At 40.9% G+C, this 23,675-nt stretch overlaps 1 protein-coding gene and 1 long non-coding RNA gene across 3 annotated transcripts in view; one reads left to right on the top strand and one right to left on the bottom strand.

Moving 5' to 3' along the window:
* Positions 1–1,452: 1,452 nt before the first annotated feature.
* B4GALT6 (beta-1,4-galactosyltransferase 6) overlaps positions 1,453–23,675 on the bottom strand; it is a 64,472-nt gene continuing 42,249 nt past the window's right edge. For both annotated transcript variants that reach the window (XM_029922956.1, XM_029922957.1), the window contains 6 exons: positions 20,972–21,096; positions 14,525–14,641; positions 8,046–8,233; positions 4,300–4,422; positions 3,513–3,614; positions 1,453–2,437 (listed from right to left, as the gene is read on the bottom strand). In XM_029922956.1, coding sequence (XP_029778816.1) covers positions 2,290–2,437; positions 3,513–3,614; positions 4,300–4,422; positions 8,046–8,233; positions 14,525–14,641; positions 20,972–21,096 — 803 coding nt within the window. In that variant the 3' untranslated portion in view covers positions 1,453–2,289. The remainder of the gene's footprint in view (positions 2,438–3,512; positions 3,615–4,299; positions 4,423–8,045; positions 8,234–14,524; positions 14,642–20,971; positions 21,097–23,675) is intronic.
* LOC115278483 lies at positions 10,655–12,091 on the top strand. Its single transcript, XR_003902914.1, has 2 exons — positions 10,655–10,716; positions 11,843–12,091. It is a non-coding gene; the product is annotated as an uncharacterized LOC115278483 (long non-coding RNA).

Below are 23,675 nucleotides of genomic sequence, written 5' to 3'. Positions count from 1 at the left end.
AAAAAGGAAAAGGAAAAAAACAAAAAGGAAACTAATGCGATGATTTTCACAGGATGACATACCATATTCAAAACTGAAGAAAGCTAAATAATATGGCTGACTCATAAAACAAAAATTGCTATTAGACTTCCCAGAAAATAAGGCAGATCCTAGTAGAACTGAGTTCTCCCGAAACTGTAAAGTGTGTATCAAAATGAAGATTCCAAAATGTGGGTAGCTTCACTTTAAAAAGCAAAATATATGTTTTATGAATAAGACTCAGAAACAGCCCTAATTTTCCCCACAATTAAAATATGTAAGCATTAAAAAAATATTTAACTATTATAGGATTAATTATGCTCCTATGCCCCTACTATCTTGTTAGTGGTCACAAATGTTAACATTCCCAACCGACTTGCATTTTACCAAATTAAAAAAACCGCATTGGCTATGAGACCAAAATGAACAGATACACAAAATTAAGAACAAATTTCGTATCTTTTAGAGGGTTTGATATTTTTGTTATTTTGAGTACCACAAAAATAAAAAAAAAGGAAGGTAAATATTTTGGAAATACTTCTAATTAATAAGTATGGAAAATTCTGTTTGGTATCATAAAGGGAAAGCGATCAGGTTTTTCAAAATACAAGAAATTCAATTATTTTATGAGTTGGTTTGTGGTCATCTGCAGTACCAAGATTGCCATAAAAAATGACACTTCCCAATTAAACTTAAGCCTGAGATAAATAACTCTATTTCTGTTTTAAAGGAAGAATCCATGAGGCAGATATTATACCAATATCCCTCATAGATTTCTTTTGCTCGTCATTGTTTTTTGAGGACTCACTTTAGAGATACGTATTTTTTGTTTCACATTTGTGAAAATGGGAAGATATCTTGTAGAATCTTTGGTTGACTATAGTTCATAATTTTCAAAGTAAGGATACTGTTTGGTTTGCCAAGGAAACTTCATCCAGCTTTAAGATAAAGCAATCCACTGGACGTTAGGTAGTAAGACCCGTTCTCAGAGCAGCGGCCTCTAACATTGACACATTTAAATAACTGATTATGTATTTTAAAATAATTCTATTATACTATGCTTTCAGTGAGGCAATTTTAAGAATACCAGAAATGTAATTTCTTAAAAGTGAAAAAAATATATAGTTCTAATAAAACTGGCCGACATTGAAGGTTCCCTTCAAAACTTGAAATTCTATGAGTCCCAGAATTAAACTTAAAATTTGTTCTTATCTACTAAGCATTTATTTTCATAAAAATAGAACATTTAATTTATCTAATAGTATAATTATTTGTATATTATAAGTACTACTGGGTTTTCCATAGGTCATTCTTTAAAAAAAAAATCGTTTTGATTTTTTTTAAATGAAAATTGTTTTTTGGCTCTTCTGAACTAGAAATAATAAAAGTGCTGTTCACTATGAATTAAAAAAAAACACAGCGTACAAACACACACAACCTTCAGAACATTTTTTTGAGGCACAAAATCCCTGACAATTACACCAAAGATACATGAAAGACAGTGAACATAAAGAGGTCCTTTATATCATGTTACATCACAACGTTTAAGATTTTCTTGGTAATACTCATGCAATGTGCATAAACAATATGGCTGTGATTTAGTAAAATCTGATGAGATTGCAAGCAAGGAAAAAAACAGGTCATCTTGGTAGGAAGAAGAGCTGTTTAACTCCTTTCTTCTTACCCTTTAGAACCCGAAGAAAGCTGTGACTTCCACACAAGAGGTTGAAGGTCTAAAGCTCAAAACTAATGTTAACAGTTTACTGTATTAGTTGGCTGTCAATTATTGACAGTTCCTTCATTTCACACAAGGGTTAACCTTTGTTTAGGGACATAAATTTGCATTGTTTTTTTCCATGCAAATAAAAAGGTCTATAAAAGTCCAATAAAGGCATAACCAATTACATGCAAAACTGCAACACATCTTTTTCAACAATTTGAACACATGAATTTACATCACGTATATACAAAACATGTTTAAACAGAAATAAAGCATTCTCTTGAGTTAAATTATATATTTTAGTATAAAAATGTTCTCTTTGTAGGGAGGCTCTCTAAACTTCCAGACTTCAGCAACGGCATTGAGTCTCCGAGTGTCTCAGCGTCCAGGATGGGTGACGGCATACGATCTCACACTGTAAACACGAAGGACTGCTGGCTCTCCTCCCCGATCAGGGCACCGGGACACGTCCACACCGACCTCCGCTTAGAGAGCACTCCGAGTCTGGGATCCAGCAGTGCGGTCCAGCTTCGCCATGGCAGCTACTTCTTCTAATAGTCTTCAATTGGAGCTAACTCTGGCATAAGGTTTACAGATATGTTTGTATACAACCTATCGACCAGTATTTTTGGCGTATATATTAAATTGTTCAACCCATCGATGTACTGGCGTTCTTTTGAATACCTTAGTAATTTATACCTGTGGTGTTTGAGAAAGAAATGAAAAATAACAGCAACATGTTTAAAAAGAAAAAACTGATGATGAATATGCTCAAGGTCACTCTTGTAATTAAAGCATTCAAAGCTTTTTACAATTTTAATTCTTCATGCATAATTAAAAATCCTTCTTATACTGTTAGGTGAAACTGCAATACAATCTAAGTTTAAAAAAAAAAAAAAATCCTTCTAAACCAGAGCACCCAGGCGGCTCAGTGGGCTAAACATCTGTCCGGCCTCAGCTCCGGCCGTATCTCACGGTTTCATGAGTTTGAGCCCCACACGTCAGGCTCTGCACTGGCAGCAGAGCCGCGCGGAGCCTGCTTGGGTTTCTCTCCCTTTCAGTTTGCCCCTCCCCCTCCGTGCACTCTCTTGCTCAAAATAAATAAACTTCTAAACCATTCTAAATTAGCATTTTTACTAGCCTTAAAATGCCTCCTGAAAAAATGACTTTGCATACTTGCAACTTAGACATCCTTAAGAAATAAAACATTTTATGATAATGTTTTATGAAATAATATGTTTTATGTTAAGGAAACAGTTATTATTTTTATTATTTTTTAAATGTTTATTTTTGAGAGAGACAGAGAAAGAGAGGAGAGACAGTGTGAGTGGGGGAGGAAGAGAAAGAGAGGGAGACACAGAATCTGAAGCAGGCTCTAGGCTCTGAGCTGTCAGCACAGAGCCTGATGTGGGGCTTGGACCTACGAGAACATGCCCTGAGCTGAAGTCGGATGTTTAAGTGACTGAGCCACCCAGGCGCCCCCAGGAAACAGTTTTTATATAAAGGGTTACCTGGGCTTTTTAATATAACATAATTACATATGTATTCCTCCTGTATAAAGAAAACAACATCAACAGGCAATTCCCTTGAGATTTTTCTCTTTACTAGAACATAAATACATATGTGTATCTCTTTTCTTTATACAAAGAAAAATGACATCAACAGACAATTCCCTAGAGAACATTTGGGGGGGGGATGCAACGCTTTTATAAAAAATCTTTCATATATTAAATAATTTTGAAACCTTGTTATCTGAAAGTGATACTGAACTTACCGTCCTAAAAACTGGACTTCACCTCGATGGTGATGAGGAATAGATTTGTACTTCCCCAAGTCTCCCTCTGGTCTTGTTACATTATATCCAGCATAGTGAACTCTACAATACAGGGAAATAAAAATACCAAGGAATAAAATCTGACATAAAATTGATTAATGAGTTCAACTTAAAATGCAAACAAGGGGTGCCTGGGTGGCTCAATCTATTAAGCACCTGACTCTCAATTTTGGCTCAGGTCGTGATCTCACAGGTGTGAGCCTGAGCCCCACACCAGGCTCCGCTCTGGGTGTGGAACCCGCTTGTAATGAGCTCTCTCCCCCTGCCCTTTCCCCCACTTCTGCTCTCTCTCTCTCAAAAAAAAAAATTAAAACGCAAAAGAATGCAATCATTACAGGGTTGTCAATTTCAGAAGGCACTTTTTTTTCTTCCAGATTTGTACTGAAATTCTAGTTAGCATGTGGTGTAGTAATAGTTTCAGGTGTAGAATTGACTGATTCAGCGCTTACATACAACGTGCAGTGCTCACATCGCCAGTGCCCTCCTTAACGCCCATCATCTGTTTCACCCACCCCCCACCCACATCCCCGCTGGTCACTATCAGTTTGTTCTGTGAAGTTAACACAGACGGTGCTCTTCATGAAGAAAGGGAGAAACGCAACCTAGGATTTAGGAACCTCAACGTTTTTCCATTCCCCAAAATCTTTTCTAAGAATGGCAAAGCGCAATTCGCCTAATAAAAGGAACTTTACAGAAACTCTATTAAGCAGTTTGTACCTCAACATACCTATTCCAAAGGTCGTCGTCCTCTCCTCCCCAGCCCCAGAAGGCATTAGGAAAACCGTTGATCTTCTTAAATTGTTCCACCGTCAGTCCACTCACACCACCAAAAAACTCCTTATACGGAAGACTAAAAAGAAAGCAGAATACAGCATTCTGAAAATGAAATCAAAACAGTTTGCTGTATGAAATCAAGTTTTCACTCTTATATGAGCTTTGTGAAATATACTCTTATTTTCCATATAATCCACTGTGCTGATTAAATCACATTCTGGGAAATGTAAAGTGCACCAAGAAACAAAATGTTTTATATTCTAGTGAAACATCTAAATGTGTGAGGTAAAACGCAAAATAAAACTTTTGATAAGTGAAATTTAATACTGAATACTGTTATTTTATAAGACTCAAAACCCAGTGTCCAAAGTTGTATGAGATTTCCACACCAAAGTAAATTTGCTTAAATACATCAATAGTGGTTCATGCAATGTTAGATGTTGTTAAGCTAATAAGATTACATAAGTGTAATAAATGTAACATAAAATGTATATAAATGTAATGTATATATATGTAATATGCATATGTAACAATGTATAATGTAATTTACAAAATAATGTAAATGTATAAATGTAAAAAAATATATAAATGTAATAAAATAATAAAATGTCCTAAATTAATTGAATTTAGTTATAACTGTGTTATTTATTACACAGAGACCGGGATAAATACAAATTAGTAAAGACAACTCCACATTTAATTTTGAAATGACTAGCCGCCTGTTCTTATAATAATCATGCCTGCTTGGTATGATATCATAATACCCATGGGTACTTACAAATATACAGGTAATGTACTAATATATACCAATATATACCAATATATACCAATATATATGATATACTAATGTACTTATACATAAATGACTTTTTATTGAGATAGACATATAACACACTGTATTCATTTTAGGTGTATGATATAATTATTTCACATATGTATATACTGGAAAGTGCTTACCAAAATAAATCTAGTTACTATCCATCACCACACATAGGTACAAAATTCTTTTTTTTCTTGTGATGAGAACTTTTAAGATCTATTCTCTTAGCAACTCTCAAAGGTAGAATACAGTATCATTAACTCTAGTCACCATGCTGTCCATTACATCCCAAGGTTTATCCTACATCTGACCGTTTGTATATTTTAACCCCCTTCAATCATTTTGCCAACCCCTCCCTCACTTCTGGCAACCACCAATCTGTCCTCTGTATCTCTGAGTTTGGTTTATTTTTTGATCCCACATATAACTAAAATCATACAAAAATTGTCTTTCTCTGAGAAATGACTACACAGTATTTTTAAATTTGGATTTTATTTTCCTTATCTTTAAGTCCTATATCAAGGAATTTTTCTTTTTTTTTTTTTTTTTTTTTTGAGGATATATGTGTTTTTTTTTTTTCCATAATGTTTTATTGTCAAATTGTTTTCCATACAACACCCAGTGCTCTTCCCCTCAAGTGCCCTCCACCATCCCCACCACCTGTCTTCCCCCCTCCCCCCTCCCCCCCAACCCTCAGTTCATTCTCAGCTTTCAATAGTCTCTCAAGTTCTGCATCCCTCTCTCTCCCCAACTCTCTCTCCCTCCTCCGTTCCCCCTGGTTCTCAAGGAATTTTTCAAACTAAGTTGTTCATTTCCATATTGGTTTTCTGATCTCAAGTTAGCACCCCTAGACTTAGTTCTGAATAAATTCCCGTGGCCCCAAAGTGGTGCTGGGGAGCGGCCTGCCCGAGCCCCACCAGAGGCCAGGTCACTGCGGAGGGCCAGCAGGGAAAACATCTTGTGTAAATCAAGACACGGGAAATCTGGCCAGGACTAGAGCAAAGCTGCCGGAGACAAAGGGAGAGGAGAGCAGTTCTCATTTTTTTGTTGGAGGGACTCTGCCCTCATTCCCTGGGGGGAAGCAGTGCTGTGTGCCGGCTGAGATCTGGTGCGGCCACAGACGACGGGAGCAGCAGCTCCTACATGGGACTTGCAGGTCGCAGGAGAAAGCAATCTTGGCCCCACCATGGGCCGAAAGCACCCGATGACAATAAAAGCTACACTGACTCCAAAGACAGTGACGGTGTCCCAGGAGACTGAGAAGTAAGGATTCCATGGACAGAACACCACTTGGGGTTCAACAGGGTCAAGAGGCCTCCATGGCACTGTTGTGTTTCTCATGCCAGTTATTCTTCCCCAGGCTAGTGGTCAGGGAGAAACCAGAGATCAACAGGGAGGCAGATATGGATAAATGTGTGTGTGTGTGTGTCTTCATTACCATGTATAAATTGTACATTAATTCCATTTATTGTTCTGCTTAAGAGGAAATAACTGCACTGTAACCAGAATGGAGAAAGATTAAAGTGAAGGCAGAACAAATAACTAAAGGACAGGAAACAGAATTTCAACAAGAAAACCTATTAGTATTTATCTTACACCGTCCAAAGCGGGAGAATCACTAATCTGGGACCTGGACTTTCTTGTCAGCGGCCATCGGGGTGTGAGCGCCGCTATGGGGCAGGGGTCCTTCATCAGGCTTCTCCCAGGGCCTGAAGTCTGCCCCCTGTCAGGCCTATTCCTTAATCTGCCGCCATTCTCTCTAAGCTACATTCTAATTTCTACTCAAACTTCCAAGATACCCTACTAACCGTGGGATTAGTCTAGGTAGATCTGAGGATCGTATTACATTAATACTCAATTATTTTCAAGTAAAAACAATCAGCTTGGAATTTTTAGTTCATATGACCTAAATGATGTTTGTTAGTGAAAATCAGTTACTCTGGATCTAATTTGATTCTAGCAGGCTAACCAAAACTGAGTTTCCACGAATGAGCTCCTGAACCTGGATGATCTTCCACAAGCCCAGGCAAGCCCAGGGTAATGCGGACTTGTTCAGACATTGTCATAGTAAGGAAAAGGTTTTTTAATGATAATGACAAACAAAAACACCGAAAGGCATTCCTCTCCTATTCCAGTGATTAACCCAGCGCTGTCTGGAGCCTCCCTGCCTCTGACTCCTGTGCTGGTTGGGCAGCAGGTAAAGCTGTGGTGAAGGCACCATCTCCCCTCTTCTCTCCACTCCCAGCAGCCATGAAAACTGGGACGAGGTGCATGCTTCCATGTCAATTTCAGTTACTACCAGCCCCGATGACTGTTTGCGATTCAAGGTATGTGCAGTGAGAGAGGAAAAAAAAAAACCTAACACCCAAAAAACCCTGCCTCTTAACTACTGAAGGCAAGACAAGAACCTAGAACTTAGAAAGAGGGCACAGGGCAGAGAAAGGGCCTTCTGTGCGCTGAAACAAACCACTGGAAGAGGGGAAGCGGAAGGGAGCCGCCACGTGCCCTCATGGGTGATCCCACAGCCCTAGCGATGAGCTCCAGGCCTCCGACAAATGAAACCGGTACGCAGAGGGCTGAGGAACTAACCAAGTCCTATCACTGCTGAATGTGAAACCAAGAGTTAAGTCCACGTTTGCCTGATGTAGAACCCAGGTTTCTCTTTCCTACCAGCGCACGTGCAAACTTCTGCGTGAGGAAGCACCCAGGGGGCAGGGCGGTGACCCTACATCTTGGCTCCCTGCAGGGATGAAGTTGAGTTAAAGAGACTCTGTAGGCTTCCGAGCCCTGTCATGCAGGCCCAGGAACCGAGCTCCTGCTTCACTGACAGGAGTCTGTGAGCCTCCTGTGCAGCACGAGGGGCTCTGCGCATCACTCACATGTACATGTATTTATCCAGCTTGGCTGCAAAATGACGCGGCATTTCTCCACAACCGTAATAGTTCCGGTCGTTTTCGGGGAGATGATCCACATCGTGGAAGATTACGCAGTCCCACACGCTGTCTTTCATGGCCTCTTTGAAGCCCACGTTGAAGAGCATTGCACGGTTGAAAGGCTGTGTGCCCGTCTTCACAGAGAAAAACACAAACGGAGTCAGTCTTTATCATCTGACTTCTTTCTACATTTTTCTAACTTGTTGATTCAGGGTCAAATAATAATTGTAAATACATCCAAATCAACTAGATAAGATGAAATATTTCAGGAACTTCAAATATACATATTTCCTTACCATGTTCCTTTGTACTTTGGTTCATAGAAGAAAACACTACCATTACCCAGTATATTGTCAGATCACTAGGTTTACAGAATGACGCAATTCATGTTTCTGTTTTCCTCCAAATACATCAGAATGTAGATCATTTATGACCAGGAAAAAAAGCCATGAAAAATAAGACAGGTTGATTTTTTTAAGTGAAGCTTTCCATATGTGTCAAGTCTAAGAGAAGCAGGAAATGAACGGAGACTCAGACTCAGCTCCCTGTGGTTAATGTTTACAATAAACACACAGACATTTTTGGAGACAAAAACAATCGGAACTTATTACAAAACCCAACTTCTTTATTACAACCATTTACCTTTATTATTAAGAAAAATATATTCCAGTGCCCAGGCAGCCACCACTTTCCGTTTTTATCCTTCTAGCTTATGATAAAGCCCAAGAGCACTTGCAGGGACGGGGGAATGGGAGCTCACTACACAGAACCCGACTTCTTACAGAACAACCACTTCCCTTTATTTACGAGGAAAGTTGTACTAAGTTGCCTTGGCAATAAAACAAGTTTCATTCTACATCTGAAGAAAATAGGAGAGCAATTACCCACACCTTAGCTGTAGTTCTCAGAATCATTTCCAAAGAAAACAGCAAAAAGGGCAATGACAGGAGCAAATGAGGTGTACAGCACGGTCATCATCAGAGGGCTGCTTCAGGAGTGAGAGGTGACTACGTTTTAGCCCTGAGCCCCACTAACTTAAGGTATAGAAATCCCTTTGCTTTTTCTAGCGTCCTTCTTCACCAATGAAAACAGAGAAAATATACAGGAGACGGAGTTAAATTATGATGTCATTACTGGCACATCAATATCAGCTTGAACAAACTCCTCTCCTTTAAGGATTTAAAACTTTGTTTTTATTAAGTGTGGACATAATACTTAATGGCTTCTCATAAAAAGAAGAAGCTTGTCTTCGAAAAGTAAAGCACTTCACCTCCTCTAGTAGTTTGTTCTAGTACATTCCTCCATATCGCAAGGAAATGAGAGTTCTGATATTTCCCTGCTTCCTTAACCTTAGACACTGTCCACAGACCTTGTACCGTGGTCACTGAAGATTCACGCCACCGTGCTCACTGCCTGTCTTCCCAGTGTGGTTACAGAATCACTTTCAGTAAAAGCAAAAGTACCTGCATTATTAGGACTTGCATGAGTACTTCCAGAGTGTTGAGTGAATTAGAATTCCATTTTCTTTTTCAAACTGGGATTAATAACCATCTTCTGTTTTCTTAGTTTTCTATGTAACTGTTATTACTCTGTACAAAAGCCTCAATAGATATGCCCTCTACCTATTAACATTTGATATAATGCAAACACAGCAAGTCATCTATCATTCCTTCGCCACCCCCTCAAGCCCGACTCCGGCTGCCCTGTCCTCGATTCTTACTGCGGTCTGCACTGGTCTGACCACGTGTGGCTCTCATCCTAGGGCCTCTTGGTTCCCTAACATCACCCCCTTCTCTGACTTGGCTTTCTCTATTTGCTAAGGCACATCTTTCAGCAGCTTCCGAAGGGTCCATGAAAAAAAAAAAATATATATATATATTATTCAATGAGTGCTTGAAAATGCCATCAGTGACTGACATTTTGGCTGGGTAAAACCTTCTAGGTTAGAAATCCATTCCCCCTGGAATTATAAAGTAATGGCTGAACAATCTTCTAGCTATCAGCATTCCCGAGAAGGTTCATACAGTCCTGATACATAATCACTGGTCATTTTTCCTTTAAAATCTTCTTGATATCTTCTCTTTTTAATTTGTATTCTAAAATTTCAAAATATGCTTCACAGCAGATCTGTATTTTATTTGCAATACACGTGAGCCCCTTTAATCGAGCGACATGTCTTCCCTTCTGGGAAATTTTCTTATATGATTTCTTGGGCATTTTCTCCCCAGTCCCTCCCCAATTTTTCCCAGGACCCTGCAAGGCAAGTCTACGACTAACTGTGAACGGGGAATGCCGATGGCACTGCACCGGTGCCTCATCTCTGCTACCAGACCTCTGGGCGTTGGCTGGGGGACCCCCTTCCCAGGTGGCTCACTCCCTCAGCCGACAGGCTGCTGCCACCAGGGTGATGGCTTCCTCTCCACGGGGCTGCTTGGGTGTCCTCCTGACCTGGCAGCTAGCCTCCTTGAGAAACGGTGATCCAAGAGACCAAGGCAGAGGCAACAATGTCTTTTATGACCTGCCTTCAAAAGTCACATGCTGTCATTCTGCAGTTTGGTCGCTCATGCAAGTCAGCCCTTATTGAAGGAGGAGACAGCCCCGGGACCAGTTCCCAGAGGTAAAAGTCCCTGCAGGCCATCTTGGAAGTGGTTACCCCCATGACATTCTGTACTGATGGATCTTAACTTCTTCTGTTTTGGTTCTATTTTAGGAGTTGTTAAGTTGATCTTCTAGCATTCTATGTTTTGTTTTAATTTTGACATTTTCTTTTACAGTAATTTCCTTATTCTATTCATCATGATGTCCTATTTTTGCAGATTGATGACCTTTATACTCTGTAGATATTGATTATGAGCTTTTGTTGTTCTTTGAAGATTCTCTCTGTTCCCTTCATTGTCTCTATTTTCTACTCTCTCTCTTGTTGGGTTGGTTTTGTCTCCTTTTGCACAAGCTTTCTTCAAAGTGTGAGAACGCTCAGCGTTTGTGTTTGGGAGTCAGGCACTGAACAGCTGGGGAGAGTCTCCATGTACGTGTGTGAGGACGTGGGGTCCCACTCTTGAGTCCAACACGCATACCGCACACACACACACGTGTGCACAAGCAAATTCCTAAACCAAACCAAAATAGAACCCAAAGCCCCACTCTTCTTCCCTGTGTCCTATACGGGCATAGCCCAGAGAACGGCAGCGCCCTCGTAACCCCGGCACTGTTGACTGTTCTCCACTGTTGCTCACAGTGCACATCCAGCTCACCGGCAATATTATTTTGGATCCAGCGTAGCCCAAACTCGACCTCTGCTCACTTCCCCTCTGCCACCACCATCGCGCAAGTCCACCTCTCCTCCTACCTGGACATCTGCAAAAGCGTTCTAACCACCCCTGTCTCCAGCCTTGTCCCAGGCTTCCTCTTAAAATGTCAGTCAGATCAGATCGTTCCTCTTCTCAAAGCCCTCTGGCATCTTCTAGCCTCACATGCAACAATCCAAGTCCTCACCCTCGCCTGTTAGGTCCTCCATTATCTGCTCCCCACGCCCTCTCTGCCTTCCTCCCTCACATTCTCCTCCACTCGTTGCTCTAGTGACAGTGACCTCTGCACAAACACACTACACACCTGCCTGAAATCCACACCCCATTATACTAGTCAGGGGCCCCCAACTTCACCTCCTCCGGGAGGCCTTCCCTGAACACTCTATATAAAAGAGCGTGTGTCCATGCCCTTACTGTCCTCTCTGCTCTGACCTTTAGCCCCAAGCACCGCCTGACACATCATGCAGGGCTCACTGCCATCTCTTCTCACCAGAACAAGGCGCCTCGCCTTGGTTTGTTCCCTGCTGTCTCCCCGTTGCTGAATGAATGAAAGCGCATCGAGGAGGTGATAAAGCGGTGAGCTGGCCTTTTCCTTTGGAGATGTCCAAGCATTACATCAGGGATCTCCTTCCTGGGGCTAAGTTATTTCTCTAATAAAGACACGAGTCACGCTCTGTGTTAGCTGGAGGGTTGGGAGGATTCATTCCCAACCGCTGGCTTCAAGAACACCAGACAGAGCAAAGGCCTGAGGGGCCCCGGGGTCAGCGCAGCCTCACTCACCCCCTCCTGCCCCGAGGCCCCGCAGCCTGGCTGGGCCGGCACAGGGAGGACCTGGTCTGGCGTGGTGTCACCACAGGGTAAACTTTCATTTCTTACAAGGCACAACGGAACAACCACCTGGCAACACGAGCAGAGGTGAGGACCTGGGAATGTGACTGTTTTCTAATCAAACTTTTAATCAACGCCGTGGCTTTATTATTAGCCCAGTGCTTCAGTCCGTCTGTGACAGCTCTCAAGGCCGGGACTGCGGGAGCTGGAGCAAACCGCCTCCATTCCTGTCAGTCCCCTCCACGACACAGGGGCACGGACATGCCTGCTCTGTTAAGGGGGTCCTCAAGGCTCCACCTGCTTCCTGACCTCCAGAAGCATGTCAAAACCTCTCAACGACCATCGCTTTGTCCTTCTGGTTTAAAGCCTTTTTTTTTTTTCTTTCACTCTCATTTTACGCATTTGGAAAGGAGAAGTGGTAAATCTGTGTGCAATCTCGCACTTTTAACTAGGAGTTCTGAGCCGTTCTTGAATTGCTGAGCATTTCTGGGCACCAGTCCAAGCAGGAAAAAAATCACTATTTCGTATGTGGCAAAGATGTTACTACCTCAAAACCACCCACTGTCAACGACGTGGGCCTGAATTAATACTGATCAAGGCTGAGCTTTGGACTTAAGAAGTTTATAAAATATGAATCTTTGCAAAGGTTGCTCCATCACACACACAAAATAATTCAGTGGTCTGGACTCCCCTTTAAAAACACAGACGCTGTGCTCCCTCCGACAGCTGAGCTGGGAGAGCAGAAGACGATAAAAACGCTGATGCGGGCACCTCACCTCACAACACGTTAAGGAGACTGAAGTTTCAATAAAGGAAACTAGTAGTTGGTACAACTGACCTAGAAGATGTTAATTATGGCTATCATGAAAGTAGCTAGAAATTCTGATCTGTTATCAGGTAAAAAAAAATTATACTACAGTTTATTACATTAAAAAGTACATATGTACTATATGCACCATTATATATGCACAACAAACCTTACAGGAGTAATGTACATACAGAGTTCTAATAAATAGCAAGTATTTCCAAGGGGTAAAAACGGAAGCAAAAAGCTAAGAACAGATCTGGAATAAGCCACAAAGGAGCTGGAAAAACATTTTAAATATAATAATCTTTGGAACAAAATTTGAGGATTTTCCACGCAAAAAACCCCAGAAGCATCTAATAATATAAGCTAGGTCACTTTATGCCCACTGATAAATAAGGGAATACATTTTTAGTCAGGTTTAGCGTGAGTAAAAAGAAGGAGCATCAGGATAAAATGAGGTTATGAACATCAAGACTCAAAGTACCCAAACTACAGTATATTTGAAACACAAACAAAATGCACCACTTTAGAAATGCTACCTAGAAATCACTGATAAAATTCAGCAAATTCCCTAGTGTTTGGGAGGTGGGGTGGGGGAAAGATGAGGAAAGAAATCTAAGATGATACCTCAAGTATAAAACTAGGTAATGGCAGGAGTGGAAGAAAGCAAAAGTATGGCAAGTATCTCCAAAGGGTTCAAAAAAGACTGAAAAAAAATTGTACATATGGAATACTGAGACATGAAAAATATTTATACAGAAAAAATCAGCTGATAATATGAAAAAGAATTCAAGAATGATATTTCACCTTAATAGGTAAGACATGATAACTAAAAATGATAGGAGCACATCAACTGATAAATGGACTAACAAAATGTTGGGGCGCCTAGGAGGCTCAGTCGGTTAAGCATCTGGCTTCGGCTCAGGTCATGATCTCACGGTTCGTGGGTTTTAGCCCCGCATTGGGCTCTGTGCTGACAGCTAGCTCAGAGCCTGGAGCCTGTCTTCAGATTCCATGTCTCCCTCTCTCTCTGCCCCTCCCCTGCTTGCGCTGTCTCTCTCTCAAAAATAAATAAAAACATTAAAAAATTTTTAAACAAAATGTGGCAAATATAACATGCTTAATCCCAAATGAGATTTTACCCAAACATTAAACCAAAGATTCACCTTAAGCTAAACATTTTTATTAAAAAAAATTTTTTTTAATGTATGTTTATTTTTGAGACAGAGACAGAGCGTGAGCAGGGGAGGGGCAGAGAGAGAGGGAGACACAGAACCAGAAGCAGGCTCCAGGTGCTGAGCTGTCAGCACAGAGCCCAATGTGGGGCTCAAACTCACAGACTATGAGATCAGGACCAGAGCCAAAGTCAGACGCTTAACTGACTGAACCACCTAGGTGCCCCTAAGCTAAACATTTTTAATCCCACCATATCAAAGAGTTCAAGTTCCAGTATACTCAGTGATCATTCTGAAAAATATTCTCACCTGTTCAATGACATAAAAGGCAAATTCCAGCCTCTGCTTCTGGAGCATGGGAATCAGATGCAAGAAAAAAATTGGGAGATGTTCATGGCGATTCCGGAAAGGAATGAGAACTGCCACCTTTAAAAACAAAATAGTCACACAAGTAGATAAATATTGCACAGCTAGCCCTGAAGATAAAGATAAAAACTGATCCTTAAAATTTCTGAGGGTTTTAAAGCCAAACCTTTATAGATTCTCTCACCAGAGATCCAACAGTGAGATGAAACAGACATGGCCCCTGCCTCTGTTCCACTTCTGGTCTTGTGAACCTGGGAGGTGTAAGTGGGCTCTAGGGGACATTCCTTAGATTGTGGCATTTATTTTTCCTATGGTTGTCTGGGAAGTCATGGTAATATTTAAAAAGTGCGATAAAATCAGGTTTGGGGATGGCAGAGATTACTATGGAGAGTAGACTGGAGAAAGCCAAAAATCAGTTCAGGATGCTGGTTAGGACATGAATGCCGCAGTGAAGACCATGGAAACGGAAGTCATACTGAGGTGAGGGTGGAGAGGAAGAGAGGTACGTGGATGTCTGAAACATGTAAGAAGCAAGTTAACAGGACTGGTTTATGAACTGGATATAAGGAGTGAGGAAAAGGGGTGTGTCAAGAGTAAATTTTAGGTTTTAAAGTAGGTCATAAATAATAAACTCATGATTTTAAAACAATTTAAATGTGATTCCACTTCAGTATCTACTATCTTACACATGGCTTCTCTGGCCTGAGTTATTTTTGAGAAATATGACAGATATGTCATAGAAGTTTCATGTATTTGTATTTTTCATTTAATCAAAATGTAAAATTAAATTTTTGACACATTTTATGTTTTTTCAGTGGTAAGATAATACTGAGTTTAAAATGAAATTGATAATAAAATTACATTAAAATGTTAAACTTAACAAAAAAAGTAATGTAAACAGTAGAAAACAAATTTGTCCTTTTTAAATAGTCAAAGAAAGGTGTTTTTTACATAATCTAAAGAACAAAATAAAAAACACATATATAGAAATTAGTGTTTCAGTAAATTGATGCTTCTCCTAATAGGACGAAAGATTACTGGGACTTTCAAAACCAAGACTAAAAAACACCATCTACATATAAAATGTGTTAATAAAAAATAGGAATAAATGAATAATTATCATTCATCACTTACTCAAATCGTCTATTTCTTGGATCCAAACTTTGTCATACCAGCTAAATTACACTACAATTTAGACCGTCCTTGAAAATGATGAAATGTTTTCTAAACATCGTTTTTCTTAGCTAAACTGGCTTTACTATAATTGTGAATTTTCTAATGCAAATTAAAATTAAGACAAATGTTTTGTATGGATTATAAATCCCCAAATCATTAGATTTTCAAAGAACATAACAGTCAAAATATATCAAATTACAATATCTATGTGTCACTTTATATACTGGATTTTAAAATACAGTCTAAACTGGTTATAACAGAAAACTTTGAAGAAACATTAAATCTGAAATTTACTAAAATGTCACCTATACCAAATAATTTTTACTAGTGAATGAATAAATACAAATAATTGAGAGGGTACAGGTTCAGGACCTGGGCCTATTTGTAAAATCAGGTCATGACATTTAGACACAGTCAACAGAAAACAGTAACATTTACTAATGTATTTTACATTACCAGGATAAATGAAAGAAGATTTTAAATTATTAAAATAGACTTATTTTTAAAAACCCCACAAAAGATAGTTTAGCAAAATTGAAGATGTCTAAACTAGAATCACCACCACTAGTTTTCCCTTAATGCTGATGAGACAGCAGAAAAGGAAAGAGACAATGGCTGATATGATGGTGAGACTTTCACGTTTGCACTATTTTATTTTTGGTGAGTTGTAAGAACTAAAGAGGTTCTGGTGCCTCTCTGCCAGCTCCACTTTTAATGCCATTCCCTTCTCGTTCACTGGTAAGGTACCTCTTGAATGTAAGAACCAGAAGGCCAGAGCAAGGCTAACCCACATCTAAGAGTTCCCCCCAACATGGCAGCCACTGCTGGTTCTGCACCCATCCCACCAATGGGGGCCTGCTGGCCTAGTCACAGAACCCCCAATTCAACACACCTCCCAAAGCAGTTGAGGGACCCCTAGGTTCACTCTTAGGAGGACAACCCACTACGAAAAGTAAAAGGAGGGAAAGAAGTCAGAGGGCAAGAACAAATCCCTACCATTGGCTTGACCTGAAGTGAGCAGTGGGGTAACTTCTGCAGAAATAAGGGTCAAGCTGGCCCTCCCTCATTCTGAATTTGGCCACAAGACAGCTGCCTGTGACATAATGTAAATGGGCTATAAAAGCAGTTAAGGTGAATTACTTAAAGATATTTAAAGGAAGAGCTATTAAATATTGCCGAGTCCACATTGCAGATGGTCCATATTAATTAAATACAATTACTCTGAATGATGGGTTGAACATATAAGAATAGACAAAGTTGTAGTTTCTAAATCAGTAATTTGTTCAATGGAGCATTTAAAATATCAAGACTTGTGTTTTTTTTGGGGTGCCTGGGTGGTTCAGTTGGTTAAGCGTCCGACTTTGGTTCAGGTCAGGATCTCACAGTTCATGGGTTCAAACCCCATGTCAGGCTCTGTGCTGAGAGCTAGCTCAAAACCTGGAGCCTGTCTTCAGATTCTGCATCTCCCTCTCTCTCTGACTTGCCCCTGCTCATGCTGTCTCTCTCTCTCTCTCAAAAGTAAATAAAAAGATTTGTGGGTTTTTTTTCTTAACCTTCTAAAGAAACTGAGAATATTATAGAAGGAAAAAAAAACTACCAGTGTCTTGGCAAATTCAAAATAAGCTAAACTATTGTCTTAATAGCAAATGTCCACATTTTAATGAGACCATTATCAAATATTTTGAATATGCCTAAAGCAAAGTTTTCATTAAAATAAAGCGAAACAGCATCTTAATTCATTTGGCTTGTCCCTTCTTGTGGATGTGGAATGCCATTCTCAATAGTTTACAAATTATTGTCTAGAAAATGAAGATCTCCATGTTCTGCAAGAATATATTTATGGTTTAATCGCCTTTGCTTCAGGACACTTCTTACGTGTGCCCTGCTTTGCTGTGTGAGCCACTCTCCCGTTGACGCGTCTCCAGTGGAGACAGACAACATCTGGTCATTATCTTCTGCAAAAGAACACTTCATCTTCACGAATCTCTCCTCGCCACCTCTTGTTCAAGCAAAATTATCCCATTCAGTTTGCTCCCACTTTAAGCCACTAATCTTACTGAGTTTATGCACCTACATTTTCTCTTACACTCACCATGAGAAGATTAGCAAGAAAAGTGTTTATTCCATCCATTTTCACCACTAAGTTGTCCTACTTTCAAACTTCAGGCACACCACCAGCCACGGTGTCCCTAGATGACCCGGCTGCAGACTTGCCTACTTGGGGGGCGGTGGCTCTGAGCCACTGGCGAGGACGGAACACAGGAGAAATGGCTGTGCTCACGTGTCTGCGGTGTTCTCGGGCCATCGTCCTCACCTCCCCATTTCCAGTGCCTGCAGGAGTGTCTCCAACAGGAGGATTTGATTAAAAAAAAAAAAAATGCAGGTTCTGGTCCCCTTCCACCAATAAAATCAGAAAGTCTGAGGACTAAGTTCAAGAATATTCACGTTACCTACCACCTGGGTGGTTCTGGGATGGGAGGCTAAGACTCGTCTTCGAGGACCAGATCTGGAGGCCTTGCCTCCGAGCACATCCCACCACAGGCGGCTGCCTGCTTCTTTAAGCCTCTGGGCTTTTGACAAAAGCAGGGCAGACCTCCCCCTGACCCCTGAATGGAAAAGCAAGGTCACAGGTAAACACTTCACCTTCTAATGTCCAGAAAAGCATTATCATCTTCCTCTTCCAACCCCGCCCCCCTTTAGAAAGAAGCTTGCTTCCATAAGGCCTCCAATCTGTGCTGCATTTTCCACTTGAACCTGCAGTGTTCCGAATACCTGAGAATTGCTGAAATCACTTGGTTTAGAAGATCTCAGTTCCAATTAATGGGCCATCAATGAACTTAGTTGGTGTTTCTTTTTAAAGAAAAAGAATCTCAAATATTAAGAATCAAGTTGGCAGCAGATGTTTAACATAAATCTAGTGATTTCTTCTTTCCCCCTCTCTCTCAACTCGGTTCCAAGATTAGAATGGGACATCATTAGAATGTAAACAGATTGGGGGCAGGGAGAGGAGGGGAGAGACCTTAGTTAACCATGGCAAGTTCAAGTCCCCTCTGAATCAGGTCCAAAGTTCTTCTCATACTTTTGGCCGCAGAGCTCAGAACCAGAAACTGTATTCTGAGAAGGGTTTGCATCAAGTGGAAATAAGAGCATTACCATACGGTTCCTAAATAAAAGAAGCTTATTTTTAGATCCTTGAATTAGCTTGCTCCTAGGAGCTCCACTTTCAATATTGTTACCTAGTCATTCACATGGAGTTTATAGTCTACTAACATCTTTAAACAGAACCGCTTGTGTGTGATATACTTTTCTCCCAGAAAGTGAGAAGAAGAAAATAAATCATAAAATTTAAAATCCAATGTCTGGGGCACCTGGGTGGCTCAGTCAGTTAAACATCCGACTTCGGCTCAGGTCATGATCTCATAGTCCGTGGGTTCGAGCCCCACGTCAGTCTCTGTGCTGACAGCTTAGAGCCTGGAGCCTGCTTTGGATTCTTCTCCCTCTCTCTCTGCCCCTCCCCTGCTCAGTCTCTCTCTCTCTCAAAATAAAATAAAGACATAAAAAATTTTAAAAATAAATAAATAAAATAAAATCCAATGTCTGATATAGACCAATGAAGGAAGAACAAGAATACTCAATGCTTCCAATCCCAAATTACTCTACCACACTGCACAATGCACACCCAAGCAGCATGGTGTACCCCAAAATACGTCTGAAGACCAACCTCCACACTACCCCTCAGCTGTTGAGATTAATTATGCTTTTCTCCCTCATTAGCATTCAACATACACACTTATCACCCAAGCAAGAAAAATAATTTATTTGCCCAGGATTTGTTTTAGAAGTAGAATTGTGTAAATCAGGCCCTATTTTATAAACAAATGTGAGAAAAACCAATCGTGAAATAGAAGATTCATTTATTAACTGAGTCTGATCAGACAACCATATAATAAGTGATTTGCCAATATGTACTGGAATCCATTTAAGCAGCTTTACAACTTCTTTAAGGCAAAAACCCCACATTTATTTAATAATTGAGAGTAAGGCTCTCTCTCCCTCTCTCTCAGCCCCTCCCCTGCTTGTGTTCTCTCTTTCAAAATAAGTAAACTTGTGAAAAAAAATGTACCAAGGCATTTATGTGTCTTGTAACCTCAATTCAACAAAACTGAGTTTAGTGCTTACCTTAGACAAGATAATATGCCGTGCATTCAGGATGCAGATACAAATAACACACTTCCCCAACACAGAGAGTTCAAGGACAGATAAGTCAGAGAGCTTTTATCTACATTCTCCTTCACAGCAGTGATTTTTTTTTGTACCAAAAGACAAATATTTTAGCAAAATACTAATACTTCAAAGAGGAATTGAAAACTTTTCCCAAATTATAGCTATATCACAATCCTTTATACCATAATCAATATAACAATTGATTTAATCCTATGTAGTTTTCACCTGAATTTTATAAATCCTATTTCCTGCTCGAACACAACCACCTTACAGGAATATATATATATATATATATATATATATATATATGCGCATATACGTACACATACATCCACACACTTGCCAATTTCACAGTACTGTGAGCAACTCTATAAATCAGGGTTTGCAACTTATTTTAAAACGTAGAGGCAGACCATTCCCTAATAGTTGTTCATACAAAATACTAAGTAGAACTCTGACGTTTCAGAAAGATAAAAAGCTGGTGCTCTGCCTTCTGAAACAGAGGGGAAGAACCCAGAGTCCTCCTTTTTGTGTCCCAAGCAGCCTCTTGAGAATTGTGAGACTCTAAGGAACACCCCAGTGGGAGACCCAACCGGAAGTCACAGTTCCAGGACTCGGGAGGGCCATGCCCGCAGGTGACCATCATCATTTAGGGACAGCAGCAGGAGGCAGAGAAGTCAGAGCCTCTCTTCCAAACAGAAAGAGGAAAAAAATCTGTTTTCCAAGCCAATCTCAAATGAGGTATTTGTTACCAGGATCTCCAAGAGACAGCACGTGAGCACATCTTTTGAATACGCACAGGAATGGTTAGTCTTCCCAAGCACTGCTACTAAATCCTATCTGACCCGTCAATACATATACATTAAACACAAAAACTCCGATGCCTTAAATTTTCAAGACAAATATATCTCACTACATATTCTGAATCAAGCACACTTTTCCTCAAACACACGGTAACAATTATATTACTTACGAAAAAATTTACCTCACCTTCCATCTGGGTTTACAGTCTTTAGGCCTCCAGTGACCTCCTGGCTCAATATCTAAATCCTTGGAGAAGAGTTGATGAATTTCATCAAAACTGATTTCACTTACATTGACATTGAGGAATCCCCCTAGAAGGTCAAACATGTGAAGAATTGTTTTAATACGAAGCAGGACAAACAAGGACTGAGGGCATAACGTAGCTGCTGGGACAGGCTAGTTCCTGTTATCACCACGTAATTGTTAGTATCGCTCCCTTTCAGTTTTAGTTTGCACGATAAATTATAAGATCACTCCACGATCTTTGGTAAATCAGCCACAGATAACTCAAATTGGTTCACATGGCAAATATTTTTAATATTCTTTGGGAAACATTTGTACGACATTACAAATTAGCTTACTATTGTAATTTGACTACTTATTCACACATCTTAAAATTACTTTTAATTTTCACATAGTCAACCTAGGTAACGCGAGAGCACGGTCTGTGGGTGTTAATTAGGCGGTAAGATTGGCAGGAAGCCACCGAATCCTACCTTCTGGGTACTGGGGACACTAAACTTCTCTGTGCCTCAGCCTCCTTCTTTGCAAAAGCAGAGGGTAACCCCTGCCTGCCGTGTGGTTGTGTCCACCAGATGAACCAGTGCCGGGAGAAGGATCAAGCAATAGCGTCAACCATGAAGGCACACACTCAACAGACATTAGCTATTCCTACTGTCCCCTACTTCACTGACGTTGCTTAAGAGAGAATTTGCAAACACAACTCAACAAATGTATATTTGTAGCACCTATCCAGTATCCCCTTGATATGCAAAACTGGAAAACTATAGGCTTTTAAGATATTCCTGGCCTACCAGGCACTCACTTTCTGAGTTAACAAATTTATTACTGGAGGTATTTTTTCTACTAGCTTTTCTGTTGTGTGCCACTGAAAAGGCAAATGCCTCTTCCATCAACCCAGCTGGGAACAGAACTGAGAACCAACAGAACCAAGCTCTAACCTCTTCATCTCATAAAATACGTACCAACGAGTGGTTTCCCATTTCACGTCCTTGGAGCCTGACTGGCCATGGCTCCACAGAGAAAACCTCAGTTCCGCTTTGAGAGAGCCCTCTCCTTTCCTCCTGCTCTTCTGTATTCTGAGGCTTCACAGCTGCCTCTCTTCCCGCGCCTCCCTTGCTCCTAATAAGGCAGGAGTATCAGTAGCTTCCATTAAGCACTCAGGCATGCCAACGAAAAGTATTATAAAAAACAAATGCCAGGCACCTGGTGGCTCAGTCAGTTAAGCATCTGACTCTTGGTTTCAGCTCGGTCTGACCTAGGGGCTTTGTGAGTTCGAGCCCCGGTCTCAGGCTCTGCACTGACAGCGCCGCAGAGTGTGCTTGGGGTTCTCGCTCCCTCTCTCTCTGCCCCTCCCCAACTCGCGCTCTCTCTTCTCTCTCTCTCTCTCAAAATAAATAAACTAGAAATAATTCTTTAATAAAAATAAGATTAAACATAAATGTCTACATGTCAAAGGGTAAGTCGGCAGGGGGGAAAGTGCAATCTTCTAATATCTGCCAGTTCTCCTGACTATGACTGTGGTGTTTTACCCGGCCTTTCGTGTAAGTAGCTACTCTTAGAACGGTCAGGTTCACCTAAAGGAAAGAGGAGCGTATGAACTCGAAGAGAAAGGGCAGGTTACAACATAAGACTGATCAATGTAAGTACCCGCTCAGCTGACAAAGGCTGAATCCACCACTGTAATCAAATAAAATTCACACAAATAAAGCTGATGCCCTTAATGGTATACATGATTGCTAAAATGATAGTCATTATAAATAATAGGCAGTTCATATAAGTAACTGAGGCTGGTGTTCGTTATGCACTGTTAAACCAATTTTGGGGGGCTTTTTTCCAGCTTGCCCGCTTTAACAGCGGTAATCCTCATTACTGTTAGCAGCGTCCTCCAGTCTCATTTGCTGTTGCGTTTTCATCTCAAACACTGAGCAAATGAAGAGGCAAGTCTTACATCTCTCTTCTCAGCGGGCAGGGCCTCCGGTGCCCAACACTTACTCTCTCTCATGCTTGAGGCACCCAGAGTCCATCTCCCTTCTGCCAGCCCCACCCTGCACCGTCCTCAGAGTCCCTCAGCAGCCTTCCTATGTGCTTGGGGCTCTTTCCGCTGAAATCTAATCTCGTATTGGCTGAAGGCCAAAGCCAACCCAGTGGTATGAGGGTGTCATGCCAGTGGTCATAGCAACATTACTATTTTGCGGGGGAGGGGGCGGATGGTAGGGGACAGGCCTCCAAGATAGGATGGCCACCATGCAGAAAGGTAAAAGTGCGATTGGAAAGAGGAGGAAGAAGAAACACAAAATTAGTAGGGTGGGGTGGGGTGCGATGAGACAGACAACTCTGTTTTCCTGAGTTGCTGCCTCCGCATCTCAAAGTATGATAACCATACTCACGCCCAGAGTCTCAACATTTAGATATGAATGCGACTTGCTGTGTGAGGGACACAAGCCACCCACATGGGTAGGCAGCATCCGAGCCCTGCCATCACTTCCTGCTTTGCTTTTCCCCAGGGCATCTTTTTAAATAATCACTTAGGATTAAGCCCACAAAAAGTTAAGTGACCTCTGCCCCAACCACCCAATCAGTGATCGGTGCCCCTGCCTTGCTCCATCTCCTGCTCATTCAACCTGGAGCAGAGGACTGCCCTTCCCCC

This window comes from Suricata suricatta, chromosome 14 (assembly GCF_006229205.1).
Source record: "Suricata suricatta isolate VVHF042 chromosome 14, meerkat_22Aug2017_6uvM2_HiC, whole genome shotgun sequence".
Taxonomy (NCBI): domain Eukaryota; kingdom Metazoa; phylum Chordata; class Mammalia; order Carnivora; family Herpestidae; genus Suricata; species Suricata suricatta.
Note: the sequence above shows the minus strand (reverse complement) of the source record. Positions and strands in the feature narration are given on the sequence as shown.